We start from the raw sequence: 18835 nt of genomic DNA, 5'->3' as shown, positions 1-18835 counted from the left end.
TTGAGACAACTTAGCTTGAACTGAACAGTCTTACTTGGTCTGCAGGTTGCAGAGTGATTGCTTGACAAAGAAGACAGAAGACAGATGAAGACTGACGATGATCTCAGGGCAGGTAAGTAGCGCAGGTAAGTTGTAGCACAAGGTAACAACAATGAGACCAGACACTGTGATGTGTGTGTGTGTATGGAGATCTGATGAAGAGTCTGTCCATCATTTACCGCTGTGATCAGCTCCAGGTCCTTCAGGTACGTCCTCTCAGTGCTCAGCAGCTCTTTAGCAATGAAATATGCCTTATCTGCTGGACAGATCTGCACAAACACGTACGACATCAGCACAATATAGAACTTCATGAAAAATGACCTTAACTATACTACAGTTGAGTCATGGACATGTTTTATTGTGCATATAAACACACATACAGTACTATATAATAACACATTACAATGACACATTAAAATACACTTTATTGACTGTAGAGTCAGTGACATGAACATGTGTTGATACACAGATCTCACCTTCCTCCTGTTGTCCTCCTCATCATCAGTGCGTATGGCACCACTGTCATTCAGCATGGGCGAGATGAGAGGAGACGGCGTCGCTCCTCTACAGTCATCAGCGTGACCATTAACTAATGTGACCGAAGCACACGTCACCTCTGAGAGAGACAGACACAGATGAAGATCGTTAGGACAGATCTGAGACAGATTCCCAGTATATTTATTATTTCAGTATGTGATGGGTGCTTATTTAGCATGCAAATATGCATCAATAACAAAAAGTACCATGATATTACCATGTTTTTTTAGGATATGAACCATGGGTGTGGAGTACCATGTGAATACCATGGTGATTATACAAAATCTTGATTTTTATCAAAATTGTTGTATCATGGTATTGTCATAGAACTCTTGGTAAAGGTTATAAACATTAACAATTGAGTCTAAATGGGTAAAAAATAAAATAAATAAAGTGTGGATGTCTATGTCCATGGTCCCTCTAGAAGTGCACTTCCCACTAAAATCTACTCCTACAGGGTTTTTTTTATTTTATTTTTCTCTAAGTACTTGCCCAAATCTGCCTCTTGTGTTTCCTTAGAGCAGTGCAGTCATGATGAATGAAGCAGCTGTGAGTGAAGCCATATACACTACCAAACAAAGGTTTGGACACGTTTCTCACAAGCTTAAAGCTCTCAAAATAAAAGTTTGAAATGGATGAGTTAGGCCCCACTTCTGAAAAGAAGTACACTTTAGCATACTTAGCATAACTTAGTACTTACTACAGAAAAAATATACTTGCGGTTACATACTTTACTGTTATTACTATAGTAACTACATGTATAATGCGTAACAAGGACACTGTAAAATATACTTAAGTGCGAACTGAGTGGAATGTTTTCGGACACTTAATCGCATGTTAAAAGCAAATGTATTACAGTTTAACCCTCTGGTGCTCTTCGGTCATTTTTGACAGAAAAATTTCATGTTTTTTTTTTTTTTTTTTAGCATTTTTTTAGCATTTTTTACTTCATTAGAATGGTACGAAACTTGGTAAAGGTTTTGGCACTTGCTATGAAAGTTTAAATGGTCCTGAAAAAAATAGTCACACTTGTGCTCCTCGAAGTCAAAAATGAGCGCATTGGAAATGAATGTGAGACAAATTTCATCTAGTGGAAGCGTTTGGTACTGCAGCCAAACAAAATCTTACTGAAAGCTAATTTTTTGAGATATCAAGCTCAAATTTGGAACACAACTTGTTTAGATTTATGGCTTTGACTTTCTTGAAAAATCAAAAATGTTTTTTAAAATATATAGTTAATATAAAAATTGAAAATAGTATTTTTGTGCATTTTTCATAACAAAAAACATAAAATTCTGTAACTTTTTAATTTTATAATTAAGTCTGTCCTCTAAAGCATTTAAAATTTATGACAGTTTAAGTTGGAAATTTCATTTTCAGGTATATGCTCAAAAAGTGAATAAATGGTTTATAACTACAGCGTAAATATAATTTACTACCATAAAATCCCCTAAAAATACTAAAATATAGTACATTCATTTCATTGAAAAACAAAAACAAAAAAAACATACATTTTTTAATATAAATAGGACTTAAGTTCATCTTTATATGTAATTTTATAATTCTGTTGTCTGTGAGATATAGCCAAAATTACTGCTGAATGAACTGAAAAACATTTGATAAACTAAAATATACTTTAATGTCATTTCTATTAAAACTTGTGTCATGTATTTAAATATATTTGTAATAATTAAACATTTGTAATGATGAAGTTGCAATTTTGTAAATAAATAATGTATAATTTAACCCTTTAAATTTCACCCCTAGAAGAAAAATATTTTTCTTTAAATTCTTATTATTGGACACCTTCCTGCAGGTCATATATATATATATATATATATATATATATATATAAATGACCTCAAGCTGTTTGTATGTATGTTTTTATCTAAAAGTTATAAAACTCTACTGTACGGTTGAGATGTCAGTTAAAGGGTTAAAATATATAAACTTTAAATGTAATAATCAAGTACTTTACATGTGCTTTAGTATGTTAGTCAACACAACAAAATAAGTGTACTTCTGTATAATGCTAATGTGTATAATACTTTAAAATGTACTTTAAAGAAAAAGTTTAATTTGTTTTTACAAAGTGCACTTTTTAAAAGTTGAGTGAATGTGCAGAAAGAACAGAGCTGGAATCAAAGAAGACGCTCAAATATAAGAGAGTTTTGGTTTGTTTCACATTTTGGTCACTACATTATAGCCATATTTCCATATGTGTTATTTCATACTTTTGATTTCTTCAACATATGAAACATTTTCTAATAATAAGGAACATGTCCAAAGTTGTAACTAGTGTACATACAACACAAGCTCATCCATGTAAACCATTCACACAACATAAACAATGCATACTCCACCATACATACACGTACATAAAACGTGAACTAATGCATGTATACTGCACTTCATATACATACATGTGCTGACAGAGAGCGAGACATGCGTTGTGCAGCCACGGACAGCAGGGAGGAGGCTGGGGGTGTGAGGGGGTGGGATTATGACAAATATTAGCTTCATAAGCTTAAAAAACAATTCCTGAGTCTTAAAAGGCCAACTGTAACTTTATTGACACTAGTGCACAAAATACATTGTTAAAAAGTCTATGTGGTTCATAAAGAGCAGCAGAACCAAAGGTCATTGAGAAGAAACAGGCAGGAAACATCAGAACAGAGAATAAGCTTGAACAGTGCTGAATGAGACAGAGGAGGAGCGGGAACGGCTATGTTCAGAATAGCATCTAACATACTGCCATACTTGTTTTGCAGTATGCGGCATGGTTATTGTATGCAGTGTCCATTTTTTGTATGCATGCAATACTTGAATAATGCAGTAATGTGCAGTATACAAGAGCACATATACTTTATTGTACAATTTCCGGTGTAAGAAATTAACTCGATGTAATAACATCTTTTTGTTTTTGATTTTTTGATCAGACTGACCAAATGTAAGATATTTTTACACACTATTAGTTTATTTTCTACAAGACTTGGGGTACAGTATGTGTCAGCAGTATGTAAATGTTTGTTGCATAGTTCATTCTTCATATACTTCATGTTTCATATACTATTTTTCTAAATAGTAAGAAGTGTACAATGTGCAGCACGCAGTATGCTTGTATTCCATTCTAAACATAGCCATTGTGTGAGAAAGATCATCAACATGTCATTCACACAAATCAACAGCAGGTGGCGTGATTTTTCTCAGGCCATGAAGCTGATGGAATCATTTGAAAACAATCCTGGTGTATAATTTGATCATTGTGTGAACAAACAAAAGAAGATCAGTCATGTCACAAACATACAAAAGGATATTCAAATTTTCATGTGTGAAAATTTCCCAGAATGCACTGCTTTTCAGCTTTCATCGAAATAGAACAGCCATAGGAAGGGAGAGCATGCAGCCCAGCATTTAAAAACACCAGTAGTTACAAAGATTCATTCATTCCATTTTAAATGCCAGCAGAAAACATAACAAGCATTTATTGATCGGAAATGACAAGGATGACAAGGAAGCTTAAGCTGTTTAAAAAAACAAAAACAAAAACAAAAAACAGGTATAAACCAATGGTGAATATCAGCCAATAGTGCAGTGATATCAAAGCTGAGTGAGAAATCAGGCAGGGATTAGAAACACTTGTGCTAGATGGCATTATCATATTGTTTTTTCCTGAATTTTTGGGAAAAAAACAAAAAAACTCTACAACTGGTATGCAATTTCTGTTAAAATATCAGTAAAAACCTAAATGAAATGGCCTTTCTAATCCCTGCTCAAGGATAAAAGTTAAACCCATGGGCAAGGTAAGGTAGAGGTGCTCAGGGAGGGCAGGAGAGTGAAACACAGTGAGACGCAGACACGTTCTCTCTATAGACCGAACCATCACACAGCTTAAAGGGGTTAGTTCACCCAAAAATGAAATTTCTGTCATTAATTACTCACCCTTATGTTGTTCGTTCATCTTTGGAACACAAATTAATATATTTTTGATGAAATCCGAGGGTTTCTGAACCACACATAGGCAGCAACGTCATTGCACATTTTGAGGCCCAGAAAGGTACTTAAGACATTGTTAAAATAGTCAACGTGACTGCAGTGGTTCAACCTTAATGTTATGAAGTGACGAGAATACTGTTTTAACCATCTTTTTACTACCTTTCTGGACCTCAATAGTGCAATGACATTGCTGCCTATGTGAGGTTCAGAAACCTCTCAGATTTCATCAAAAATATCTTAATTTGTGTTCCGAAAATGAATGCGGGTGTGGAAAGACATGAAAGTGAGTAATTAATGACAGAAATTTCAAAATGACAGAAAAACTTTTTTTAGGGATAGTTCATCCAAAAATGAAAGTTCTGTCATTGCTCACCCTCATGTCTTCCCAAACCCATATGGCCCAATGTGACCAATAAACTTTATACTTCTGTTGTATTCTAAAATAGCAGTGCGAACATTCTTCAGAATTTTTCCTTTTGAGTTCCATGGAAGAAAATAAAAGTCCTACATGAAGGTGAGTAGCCTATATAATGACATAATTTCATCACCAAATACATTCATCACAATTCTGACAAAACAGGACAAAAAAACCTTATATTCAAAATGCTCACATTTAAATCTACCTAATTAAAATTCATGCAGGATTTAATAAGATACCATTAAAAATTTCCAATCTCTGAGTCTGCTGGTTTCTCGCAGTAAACAGAGATATTTACCAGGCTCAGGCAGAATGAGAAATGAGCCACACAATGAAGACCATGATATAATGCTCTTTTGCCAAAGCTCAAGATGAGTGAAACTTCAAAAATCACACTGTCCTTTAAATGATTCAGTGAAGATCAGCTGCGAATGCCAGCACACATACTGTATACAAATGGCAAATTGATGTTTAAGAATATTAATGAAGATGAAGCTCTACACCAGGGGTAGCCATCCCTGCTCCTGGAGGGCTACCATACTGCAGAGTTTAGCTCCAACCTCAATCAAACACACCTGAACCAGCTAAACAAGGTGTTCAGGATTATTTGAGAATAACAGACAGGTGTGTTGGAGCTAGGTTGGAACTGAAGTCTGCAGGAAGATAGTCTGCAGGAGCAAGGTTGGGTACCGCTGCTCTACACCAGGGGTTCACAAATCTGGCCCTTGGGATCCACTGTCCTGCAGAGTTTAGCTCCATCCTTAATCAAACTTATCTGTACCAGCTAATCAGGGTGTTTAGGCTTATTTGAAAATAACAGTTAGGTGTGTTGGAGCTAGGTTGTAACTGAAGTCTGCAGGAAGGTAGTCTGCAGGAGCAAGGCTGGGTACCACTGATCTACACCAGGGGTTGTCAACTCTTGCCCTCAGGGTCCACTTTCCTGCAGAGTTTAGCTCCAACCTTAATCAAATTCACCAGTTTATAACTTTCTAGTAGTCCTTGAGATCTTCATTTGGGTGAGAGCTTGTTTGGGTGTGTTTGATTAAGGTTGGAGCAAAACTCTTCAGGAAGGTGGACCTAGGGGGCCAGAGTTGAGAAGAATGCTACACATGCTTCTATGACAAGGGTGGGCAACTCTAGTCCCTGAGATCCACTTTCCTGCAGAGTTTAGCTCCAACCCTGATCAAACTCACCTGTTGACAACTTTCTAATAATACTGAAGATCTTGAATAGCTTGTTTGTGTGTGTTTGATTAAGGTTGGAGCAAAACTCTGCAGGAAGGTGGACCTTGAGGGCCAGAGTTGAGAATCCCTACTCTGAGAGAATACTAAAGCCGAGTTCAGACTGCACGATTTTCAAAGCAGTCGGGTCACTGTTCTTTTCACACTGCATGACTATCTTGGCCAGCATTCAGTCGCTGCAGTGTTCAAACTGCACGATGGATCGGCGACAGAGGGTTTCACACTGCATGACTTTACAATAGGAAAAATCGCCGACAACTCTGTCTGGCACGCAAACTACGTTTCACAACCAAACACACGCGAGATGTGACAAGGAAACAACGCGATATCACGCGTGCAGGACCGGAGTTATTATTATTATTAAAAACGGTAGCCCGCAAGAAGCTTGCAATACGAGTTGCCTGTGCGCTGATTTGCAGCGAAAACAAGAAAAAGAAAAGAAAAATATGGAGGAGGAAATAGTTGGGGAAACTGTGGATTGTGTGTTCTGCATCGTGAGTTGGAGGTAAATAAATAACTTTTCAATGTGCTGCTGTTGCGGATGGTCAAGCAAATGTTTGTGTTTTGTTTCCGTTTGATATAATTGTAATGTTTATGTGAATGAAGCCATGCTTGCTGATATTGTGGTCTATAACTCCTCCCCGAACTCCCCGCTGCTCTGGATTTTGAATCGCCGCCAGGTCCAGATATTTAGCATGCCAAATATCTCACGGGCGTCGGCGACTCGTCGGCGATTCTCTCAGATCGCGTCTTTGCTCATTCACACTGCGTGATTGTCACTCGCGTGAACGAGCACCGATTTGCCTGAGATTTCGGGCATTTGTCGGCGATTTCTCAAAACCTGTCGGCGAGCCAAAATCGGGGCTAAAATCGTGCAGTCTGAACTCGGCATAAGGTTGCTACACATGCTTCTATGACAGGGGTGGGAAACTCTGGCTCCTGAGATCCACTCTCCTGCAGAGTTTAGCTCCAACCCTAATTAAACACACCCAAACAAGCTAATCAAGGTCTTCAGGATTACTAGAAAGCAACAGGGAGTTGAGTTTGATCAGGGTTGGAGCTAAACTTTGCAGGAAAGTGGATCTTGAGGACAAGAGTTCTAAAAGTACAACAGTCATTTCAAATGTAAGATCCAAGTTCTATTCCCTAACATTATTAAAAAGTCTAAATGTCAAAAGTAATGATTTATGGAGAGTGTTCCTCATAAAGGCGAGGCATGAAGGCCCCATAAACTGTTCTCCCTCAAACTCTTTCATATTACAGCCTCACCATTAACAACCCTTAAAAGCCAGGGTGGAATGATGAGTTGACATTGCTGTTGAAGCCCCAGATTTAACTCTAAGACTAAACCTAACCCAAACATCTGATTGGTCGACAGGAAAGTTGCTCCAGGACCAACAAGGATGTGGATCTAGGAACACATCTTACTTGGCAAAATCATGGTTACATCTACCTGTTATGGCTCCTTGCATGTTTCCAACCCAGAGATCCTGAAATTACTCCAGGGAGTGACAACATCACTCTGAGTTTCTGAATTATTCCAGATTATTGCAGCATCAGAACTGTGAGTAATTAGAGTTCTGTGCAGAACTTGGCACAACAAAAGTCCCCTCTTACTCAATAAAGAGGCTGGATACAATCACTTACAGGAGAACTGTACAGAGTTTTGCCTCAAGAAAGGGAAGAATATCCACCTTGTCACACAGCTAAGGCCGTCTCAGGTTATAGGAAAAGAAAACTCAGTATGGCATGGCCGAGAAGCACACCACAATGAAGTTTTCATGCTAGCATGTTAGCAGTTAAACACTTGCATCCCTTCCTCATCGCTGAGGTTCACACACCCTCCTTCATCATCAAGATCGTCCAGATGCAAGCTTCCAAAAGAGTACTTGTTTCTGGGTAGGGGGGACGAACTACGGGCAGCTTGGTTTTCAAACCCTAGTGACTGGCTGCAGGAGCCAGTAGACTCCGCCTCCTCAGAGTCGCTAGTGTCTGTGCCACTACTGGTGGAGCCATCAATCATCTGCACAGCCCCGAAACGTCGGTGCGGGGAGCTTGGCTTGAGATTGGCCTTGCCAGGAGGCGTGAGGCCGTTGGCCAGCATTCGACGCTCCAACATGGCCATTCTCTCAGAACGGGAGAGAACAGGAGGGTGGGGCTGATTCAAGATGCGCGTGTTTCTTTCTAACTGGCTAACGGCGTTCTGGGATTTATTTGCAGAACGATTCATAATTGGCGAGCAGCTACTAAAAAGTCCACCCCTTTCCTCCCGTCCTGCTTTTGAACTAATACTCCACCCGGGGTGTCCATTATACTGGGTGTGGCTTAGTGAGCTGGTCCTGTGAATTGAGGAGGGGGCGGGGCTAGTGGTCAGGCTCCTGGTGCCTGTGTGGTGGTTTATGGGGCTTTTTGCAGCCAACTCTTCCAATAGTGCGCTATGAAGCGGCCCACGTACCCTTCCTCCAAAAAATGATGACTCAAAAATGTTAGTACTTTGATTTGGAGAGGATGGGCTGGGATAGCTGTGGGCGGGGCTTTCGGCTTGGCTTACTGGGGAAAGAGATGGAGACTCTTTCTGCCTGAACTTGCCCAAGTATCTGTCCTGCTGATGTGTCCAGTGCACACCAAACCCTGTGCAATAAGCGCTGTCACTGTTGCCATCACGTGTGTGTGAGTGTGACCTGCTGACCCGACCTCTGACTTCCTGTTCACTAAACTCTGCATCACTGCAGTCAATATAAGGAATGGATGAGCTGCTGCCTTTAGCTGCGCGGGACGCCAGACCTGCTCGATCGATGGGGGACTGCTTAGCTGCCTGACTTCTGCTGTCCTCTTTAATGGGGTACGTTTGGTCACTGCATCCGTTGCGCTGAGTCGACGGGGAGGAGTTTCCACATGGCCTTAACACTGCAGAGTCTTCAGAGCTTACTAAAAATGAGCCATCCCGGCTCTGCTTGACAGCCTGAGAGAGGAAGAGACAAAGATAAAAGTCTTCCATTAGTGCCTAAATATTACAGCTTCTGGAATATCCTGGGTTTTGTACAAGTTATGGTCTATGATTACCACAAAGTAATCGGCATTGTCATTTATATTAATGCACTTACAATGGAAGTCTAGCATTGCAGAAGGTGTAGAAGCAGAAACTACTGTATTATTTAAGTTTAATTATTTAACTGCCCTTTTAGGGTGGAACTACTTCCTTCCCCCACCATCTATTTTTACCCCCCCAGAATTTCACTGGGGAACATCCCCCATCCGGAACGCGAGTGGGCTAGTTTTGCCTGTGATTGGGCGGGTTTTGAATAGCAATAGGGCTAGTTTTGTTACTCAAACCTGGCAACCCTGACTTCTTGTCTAGGTGAATGAACTTCTGGTTATGCCAAAACTTCTGGTTATGGGTGGAGTTTGCATTATGGGAATAGTTACATCATGTCCCTTTCTTGCATCCTTGCCAGGACTAGATTATTTTTTAAGTAAGTGACATGTCAAGGCCAAGTATGGTAACCCATACTTGGAATTTGTCCTCTGCATTTGACCCATCCAGTTAGTGCACACACATTAGAAGTAGTGAGCGGTGAAAACACTGCAAACTGTGGACACCCCATAGAGTAGTCATTTTTTTGCTGTGGCACCTAGGGAGTATTAAAAACTGGACCAGTGGGATCATTGCCCTGTGGCATCCAAAGCTTCAGGCTATGTAGTTGGATGCCAGGCCCTTAAGCCAAAGGAGTCTGAACAAGAGGCTCCTCAGTACATATAGAGCAAACTGATCACTAGGGCTCAGTCATTCGGTTCAGACGTTCATTTGTTTTACTTTATTATTTTTATTATTTAATATAAATCATGCTAATTTTAAGGTGCATTCAGTAGTTCTTTGTATGCTTTGTGTTCTCTAAGTACCACTACCACAATGGTGTTAGACCAGGGGTGTCCAATCCTGCTCCTGGAGGGCCACTGTCCTGCAGGGTTCAGCTCCAACCCCAAATAAACACCTGAACCAGCAAATCAAGGTCTTACTAGGCATACTAGAAACTTGCAGGCAGGTGTGTTGAGGCAAGTTGGAACAAAACTCTGCAGAACAGTGGCCCTTCAGGACTGAGTTTGGACACCCCTGTGTTAGGTACGTCACTGCCATCTATTGACATGGATCAAACAAGATGCAATGTGGGCATCACTACTCAGGATTTTCCCCATCAACAAATCTTTCCAAATTTTGTATTCTCTACCAATGTTTTTCTGAGAAACACAATGTATTTCTTAATGTGTACAAGTTTTTTAAATTAGCACCAACGTACTGAATGCACATTTAATATGTATCTCCATCTATCCATCCATTCTCAAAGGATTAGTTCACTTCAGAATTAAAATTTCCTGATAATTTACTCACCCCATGTCATCCAACATGAATATGTCTTTCTTTCTTCAGTCGAAAAGAAATTAAGGTTTTTGAGGAAAATATTCCAGGATTTTTCTCCATATAGTGGACTTCAATGGCTACCAACGGGTTAAAGGTCCAAATTGCAGTTTTAAATGCAGCTTCAAAGGGCTCTACACGATCCCAGACAAGGAATAAGGGTCTTATCTAGAGAAATGATCTGTCATTTTCTAAAAAAATAAAATTAAAATTATGTGTATATATAAAATGTACATACACAAATGCTCATCTTGCACTGCTCTGCGATGCGCCAAGCATTACGTAATCACGTTGGAAAGGTCATGTGTGACGTAGGCGGAAGTACCGATCCAGTGTCTACAAAGTGAACGCGCAAAGACTAAGTCAAACACCCTTTCAAAAAGGTAAAACAACGATGTTGGATGATTTTGGAGTTGGAGGAGAAAATGAGATGGAGTTTTTCGGCCTACCGTGGTACTTCCGCTTTACGTCACGCATGACCTTTCCAACATGATGTAATGCGTGGCACATCGAAGAGCAGTGCAAAATGAGCATTTGTGCTTAAAAAGTATATATACATATTTTTTTACTTTATTATTTTTTGATCGTTTTGCTAGGAAAGACCCTTATTCCTTGTCTGGGATCGTGTAGAGCCCTTTGAAGCTGCACTGAAACTGACATTTGGACCTTCAAACAGTTGATAGCTGTTGAAGTCCACTATATGGAGAAAAATCGTTCTCCATATAGTGGACTGGATAAATCTGGAACGTTTTCCTCAAAAACCATAATTTCTTTTTGACTGAAGAAAGAAAGACATGAACATCTGGGATGACATGGGGGTGAGTAAATTATCAGGAAATATTAATTCTGAAGTGAACTAATCCTTTAAATTAATTTCTGTGGTAAATTACATTATGCATCAAATGCTTTTAGAGTGAGTTTAAGCTGTATTGAAACCAAAACATCCCCTTAAAACATCTCTCTTAATTGATAATGCCTTGAAAACAGGCATATGTGAAGACACTAACTTGATTTGGCACTTGGTGTTGTGCAGAACGCAGAGGTGACAGGCTACTGTTGTACTGCACTCTACTGTGTTTCCTGAAAGAGAAAACAACAAACACACACAATGAACCGCACAGCCTTTCAAGTTTACGCTGAATATATCTTAAAGAAATGGCAGTGCTGAACTGCAGACTTTCCATTCATTAAAATAACAGATCAGACTCACCTATCAAAGGGCAGTTTTTTAAACTCATTTTCCTTCACATAATCTATCACCTGCTTCTGTGTCCGACCGCTGCAGAGAAGAGGGGGTAATTAGTCCAACTGCATAAGACAACATGTCTCCAAAAGTAGCCTATTAGCTCCCTGTTTTTCAGAATTAAAGGGGGTATCCTTTCAAAGTATTCCAAAGTTAGAAAAGAGTGGCTGCTAAAAAAAGTTTATTACAGACCAACATTTGTTGTTTTTATTGTTTTGTCAACCTGTCACAATGCAATGCAGGCAGTGCAAATTATACTTGACCTGACATGAAACCTGCAACCCGTTACTACTCATTTATCCTAAGAGTCTTAAAGGTACAGAAGCAAAAAAAAAAAGGCGTGTTTAATTATAGAGAGGGTGGAGAGAGGGTAGAAAATGTTAAAGAAAAATATAAAATAAACCCCTTAAATAAACAAAGTTGCTCAAATAAATTTTACCCTTGCAAAAAAAAAATAAAAAAAAAATATCACTTTAGCATACTTTTAAAAAGAGTAATTATGGTTAAAATAGACAATTAATTACATGTTAATTGCAATTAAATTAAAATGTATTATAATTAAATTTTATATTAAATGCAATTAACTGTACTTTAGAGCGCATGACTTAATTACATATTTATATATCATTTCATAACTACTTCTATTGTTTCATAATTACTTCTATAATATATTAAAGGTGTGATTAAGTGTGTTAAGAAACATAGTTAAAAGTGTACTCTCTTTAAGTACACTTAAGTGGCCTTTTATTTCATTAATATATTACTTTTTTTTTTTTTTTTTTAAGAAAAACACACTGTGAAGTATTTGAAGTACACTGCAAGTGCACATTCAAAACAATTAAGCACACTTCTTTTTTACAATTAAGGCTTCACACTAGTACATATATGACTGTTCAAAAAATACCCACAGATACATTTTTCCAGATGCTTCATCAGATGTCGTACCTGAACCTGAAGGAAGAGCCCCTGCTGAACAGCACTGGTTTAGGTTTGGGTCTGGGCTCCTCGAAGAGCCTGAAGAAGGCGTGATACTCCACACAGATCTTCCAAAACATTTTACAGCAGTCCCGACTCGCCATCAAAAACTCCAGAGTATCTTGATTAACGTTCTGCTACAGGACGAGACGGACAGGTTACAAGTGGACGTTATAATGAGAGCCTAATATAATGACGCATTCATGCTAAAACAGTAATATACAGCCACAACAATAAGTAGAAACAGAAGTGAGACTCACGCCAGGGTCTGCTCTTAATTTGATGAGAAACCTTCTTCTCTTGAAACTCAGCTTGCGTATTTTAGACCAGTTAAAGTTGTTGATCCTGGTGTGGCCCTGAGTAAAGCACAACTCGTGTCATGTAAAGCACTCTGTTGCTCGTGTGTGTGAGAGTGTGTGACTGTATGTACCTGAAACACGAGGACACCTCCGTGTGCTACAGCCAGGCTGAGCTTGGTTCCTTCTCTGTCTTTAGCAGGATGAAGTCGGATCCCGTACATCTCCAACCTGCACGCCACCTCCAGCAAACGGTAATCTGACTCTGCTGGAGTCTGCCCACTTAAACACACAAACACACAAAGTTAGAACACTGTTTTGTTGCTATATGTTATACTGTACTTAAAGTGCCCCTAATATGCTTTTTCATGTATTCCCTTTCCTGTATTGTGTAATAGAGATGTTTGTGAAGATAAAAGATCTGCAAAGTTTCAAAGATTAAAGTGCAGATACATGCAGTTTTTGATTCAGTGATTCTGAACTGCTGAAACGAGTCGTCAGTAATTCATTCTCACTTCCTGTTGAACCTACGTAGGTTTGAAACACATTTGCATAAACCCAGTCTATGGTCTTCATTGGCTGCTGGTGAACTTTGACCCTCAAACACTGTAGTTGTAGCTGAGACTGGAAGAGTTTAGTTCATGTTGTTCATGTCGAGAAGACGCTGTTTTCTGCTGCCAAATCAAATCCACTTTGATGAGATTGATACGGTAAAACTGTTAATGTTTGTATCACTGTGAATCAAGAGCTGAAATTCAGATATGATCATGAGAGTCTGGTTTCTGACACACACTGTAAGCTCTTGACCAATCACAACAGACTGGACCATCTGACCAGTCAGAGAAGAGCTGCTCTCAGAAAGGCAGGGTTTATCGAGACTGAAATCTTTATCGAACCGTTTCAGACACTGTGAGAAAGAGCTGATGATGCAATAGATATAATGAGACAGAGTCCTGTACGAGTCCTGTTTGTTAAACCCACGGCAACAGTATTTAACAGAACACCGTCCTGTTATCCGACAGCAGCACTAATTTAATTCTGTACCTGACCTGACCTGTCTGACATAAAGACTACGACCCGAACTGCACCCGCATTAAATCTACTACATCAGATAGACAAAAATCATTGATTTTCTTATGCAACACAAGCAATCAAACCAACATTAGGCATTCTGAGTTGACGCATTTGAGAAAAATAGAAAAGAAGTTTTGCCGACATCATGTGAACAATCTGCCCATACAGGCTATTTTGAACAATAAATCACACCACAGGCTATACAGACGGTTAGAGATTTCAATAAATTAAAAGATCATACAGCCAAATATGAGCCTTTACTGTCATATAATATCGGGATATTTAAGCGGATTCACTCTGCATTTCCTGAAACTCTGACATGTATACATGGCAGTTGGTCCTCTAAGGAAAAGAAAACTTTTATTCAAACTGTGAATAGATTATAGGCAGAAAGTGAGTAAAGAGCGCTCCCTTAATAACGACTGAAGCTGTCGATCACTTCAGCTGCAGCGTGATTGGCTACAATGATCAACACTGTAAATCCCATTGTAAACAGAAACCTTTGACGGTCTTCAGACTACAGAGAGTGAACACAAGTAAGCTCGGGAACGTTTGAAAGCAGCTGCCTTTCAGTGGGTACCATTTCAAAAATAGTCTTGGCTATTGGACCCACAGTCGCCCGTGCCTATTGATTTGCGCCCACACCACAAATGACAACGTAAATATTATTCCACATGTTACATCAAATATTAGCGGTTCAGCAATCGGGTACCCGTCCGTGTGAGAAAATTAAAGTGAGAAAATTAAAGTGTTTTGATCTTGGATGTGTGTAAACCTATTGCAAGAGACAGAAACAAAATTAGAAACCTTTAAAAGGTGCCGTAGAACACGTTTTCAAAAGATGTAATATAAGTCTAAGGTGTCCCCAGAATGTGTCTGTGAAGTTGATCAGCTCAAAATACCCCATAGATTTTTTTTTTTTTTTTTTTTTAACTGCCTATTTTGGGGCATCATTAACTATGCATCGATTCAGGCTGCGGCCCCTTTAAATTCTCGTGCTCCCCACCCCCAAGCTCTCGACTATAAAACTAGCTAATATAAGCTAATATAAAACTATAAAGCTAATATAAACCTCAAAATGGATCTTTACAAAGTGTTCGTCATGCAGTATGTCTAGTATAGTATTTATTTGGATGTTTACATTTGATTCTGAATGAGTTTGATAGTGCTCCGTGGCTAAAGCTAACATTACACACTGTTGGAGAGATTTATAAAGAATGAAGTTGTGTTTATGAATTACACAGACTGCAAGTGTTTAAAAATGAAAATAACGACGGCTCTTGTCTCCGTGAATACAGTAATAAACGATGGTAACTTTAACCACATTTACAAGTACATTAGCAACATGCTAACGAAACATTTAGAAAGACAATTTACAAATATCACTAAAAATATCATGATATCATGGATCATGTCAGTTATTATTGCTCCATCTGCCATTTTTCGCTATTGTTCTTGCTTGCTTACCTAGTCTGTTGATTCAGCTGTGCACAGATCCAGACGTTAATACTGGCTGCCCTTGTCTAATGCCTTGAACATGAGCTGGCATATGCAAATATTGGGGCGTACATATTAATGATCCCGACTGTTACATAACAGTTGGTGTTATGTTGAGATTCGCCTGTTCTTCAGTGGTCTTTTAAACAAATCAAATTTACATAAGAAGGAGGAAACAATGGTGTTTGAGACTCACTGTATGTCATTCCCATGTACTGAACTCTTGTTATTTAACTATGCCAAGGTAAATTAAATTTTCCATTCTAGGGCACCTTTAAAATAGCATAATAGGGGCACTTTAAATGGTTAGTTTACCCAAAAAGTATGTGTCCTCTGAACATCTGACAATTTATCGGCATATTTCAATCTACAAGCTACAAGGATGAAAATGCACAATCAAATCAAAGACTGGTGATGTGTGTGCGTTTGTGTTTTTGTCTGGAAGACTCACATGTGTTTATGGTGGAACTCCATGATTTTGTCCATCAGGGCCATCTGGTCAGGGATGTAGTTGGTGTTAAGCAGATGCTGTCTACACTGAGTTTCCTCAAAATCCCCAATCTCAGCTAAACAAAACACACACACACGTGTAACTGACTGAGACAGTGAGAGTGTTACAATAAAATGTCCCATATTCATGGAAAGTGTCACCATTTTTTTCCCATATTGCCACAATAAGTTGTGTTAAATGCAACACTCCAATCTTCAGCTTGATACAGTGAAGAGACACAAGAGGCTGTGCATTACAGTATTTTTACCAAGGGGTATTGTTAAAATTCCTTTCGGCACTAGTAATAATAATCACAGTAAACATTCCTTCTGCCACATACAGTAATAAAGTTCATTAGCCTAACTGTAGGCTCTCAGTTGGCCAGAAACAAAGCAACTGGATGCATTAATGCAGAACTCAATAGTTGTGCAGTCACAAGTGTGATTATTGGCTGTTTTATACCTTTCAGTCTGGCCCATTCAATTAGAACTATCTATCTATTTCAGTGAAGGCTATAGCTAGTTACGGCTGCATCAGCTTACACACACACAGACACTCTCACAAATGAACCGTAACTCACACTGGATGATATGAGACACCAAAAGAGCAGCGCTGGCGTCGCTACAGGTGAGACGTCCGCTGGCCAGATCCTGCCTGACCTGCAGCGCAAACAAGTACCTGAGAGAAAACAGGCGTATTAACACACGTGAGGGATACATGAACGCCTCATGTACTGAGCTGACAGAGACCTCACCTGGTCAGCTCCTCCAACAGCAGGGTATGATCAGGGGGGAAGAATTTCACAACAAACCGAAGGACGGTGTGCTTGGGCCCTGGACACACACATTTATATAAGCCTAGCATGAATGTGTTACACTCCCAACATTCAAAAATAGAGACTGCTATGTCTTGAGGAAACCTCAGGGAGATACTAAACTCTTGCACACACACACACTCTCACACGCACACACACACACACACGCACACACACACACACACACACACAGCAGAGAGGCCTCTTACGTGTGATCTGCTTTCTAATGGGCTTTAGTAAATCCAGCCAAACCTGTGGAGTAGAGCACACAGCAGAGATGAGTACGACTGTCACACAGATCTTTATATAGGCCTCATACAACACAATCTCAGCTTAGAGTTCATTAAAATACACACACACACACACACACACACACACACACACACACAGTAACAAAAAAATTCATAAAGTCCACATTAGACACCAGATAAATACATTAATGCATGACAGCCCACTTTGACATATTAACAACAACTATTTTATGCTGAGCTCACTGAGGTCCTACAGCAGCAAAATAAACTATTTAATTATAAGGGTCAGAGAGATGGTGGAAAATGGTCTGTATTTGGCATTTGAAATATGGTCTGTATTTGGCAAAACTTGAAAAACTTGGACCTCAAGCAAAAAAGCTCTCACTTACCATCTTTCTGTGATGGCTCTGGAACTCCAGGCCAAAGTAATCGCCTTCAACAAGGTTCAGATGCATGCAGACCATCTCAAACAGAACCCGTCCAGATGATCGATGCTGTTAACAACAGGACACACAGATGATTTTAATAAAAGGCCAAGTTAGAAGCAAATAGGCTTGATGCCAAAACTTCTTAATGTGCTGCAAAGGACTATTGAAGGACTTTCAGCATGACTTTTAAGAGACAAACTATTGCATGTTGACTGGACTATTTTATTAATCATTCAGGCACCTTTCAGTAATAACATATCCTTGTGAAAAAGAAGTACACTTCAGCATATCCTTTTATAAAGAGTACTTACAGGTGCTGGTCATATAATTAGAATATCATCAAAAAGTTGATTTATTTCACTAATTCCGTTCAAAAAGTGAAACTTGTATATTATATTCATTCATTACACACAGACTGATATTTCAAATGTTTATTTCTTTTAATTTTGATGATTATAATTGACAACCAAGGAAAATCCCACATTCAGTATCTCAGAAAATTAGAATATTGTGAAAAGGTTCAATATTGAAGACACCTGGTGCCACACTGTAATCAGCTAATTAACTCAAAACACCTGCAAAGGCCGTTAAATGGTCTCTCAGTCTAGTTCTGTAGGCTACACAATCATGGGGAAGACTGCTGACTTGACAGTTGTCCAAAAGACGACCATTGACACCTTGCACACGGAGGGCAAGACACAAAAGGTCATTGCAAAAGAGGCTGGCTGTTCACAGAGCTCTGTGTCCAAGCACATTAATAGAGAGGCGAAGGGAAGGAAAAGGTGTGGTAGAAATAAGTGTACAAGCAATAGGGATAACCGCACCCTGGTGAGGATTGTGAAACGAAACCCATTCAAAAATGTGGGGGAGATTCACAAAGAGTGGACTGCAGCTGGAGTCAGTGCTTCAAGAACCACTACGCACAGACGTATGCAAGACATGGGTTTCAGCTGTCGCATTCCTTGTGTCAAGCCACTCTTGAACAACAGACAGCGTCAGAAGCGTCTCGCCTGGGCTAAAGACTGGAATGCTGCTGAGTGGTCCAAAGTCATGTTCTCTGATGAAAGTAAATTTTGCATTTCCTTTGGAAATCAGGGTCCCAGAGTCTGGAGGAAGAGAGGA

General features: G+C 39.4%; 1 protein-coding gene across 1 annotated transcript in view; it reads right to left on the bottom strand.

Moving 5' to 3' along the window:
- The window catches only part of LOC125269743 (FERM, ARHGEF and pleckstrin domain-containing protein 1), a 47649-nt gene that overhangs the window by 13884 nt on the left and 14930 nt on the right, over positions 1-18835 (bottom strand). The window contains exons 3-15 of the mRNA XM_048192697.1: positions 17675-17779; positions 17244-17286; positions 16975-17053; positions 16801-16898; positions 16182-16296; positions 13294-13441; positions 13124-13219; positions 12834-13000; positions 11856-11924; positions 11653-11725; positions 9016-9193; positions 516-655; positions 219-308 (exon numbers count right to left, since the gene is read on the bottom strand). Of these exons, the coding sequence (XP_048048654.1) occupies positions 219-308; positions 516-655; positions 9016-9193; positions 11653-11725; positions 11856-11924; positions 12834-13000; positions 13124-13219; positions 13294-13441; positions 16182-16296; positions 16801-16898; positions 16975-17053; positions 17244-17286; positions 17675-17779 (1401 nt within the window). The remainder of the gene's footprint in view (positions 1-218; positions 309-515; positions 656-9015; positions 9194-11652; positions 11726-11855; positions 11925-12833; positions 13001-13123; positions 13220-13293; positions 13442-16181; positions 16297-16800; positions 16899-16974; positions 17054-17243; positions 17287-17674; positions 17780-18835) is intronic.

The sequence above is a fragment of the Megalobrama amblycephala genome, linkage group LG6 (genome assembly GCF_018812025.1).
Source record: "Megalobrama amblycephala isolate DHTTF-2021 linkage group LG6, ASM1881202v1, whole genome shotgun sequence".
NCBI lineage: Eukaryota > Metazoa > Chordata > Actinopteri > Cypriniformes > Xenocyprididae > Megalobrama > Megalobrama amblycephala.
Note: the sequence above shows the minus strand (reverse complement) of the source record. Positions and strands in the feature narration are given on the sequence as shown.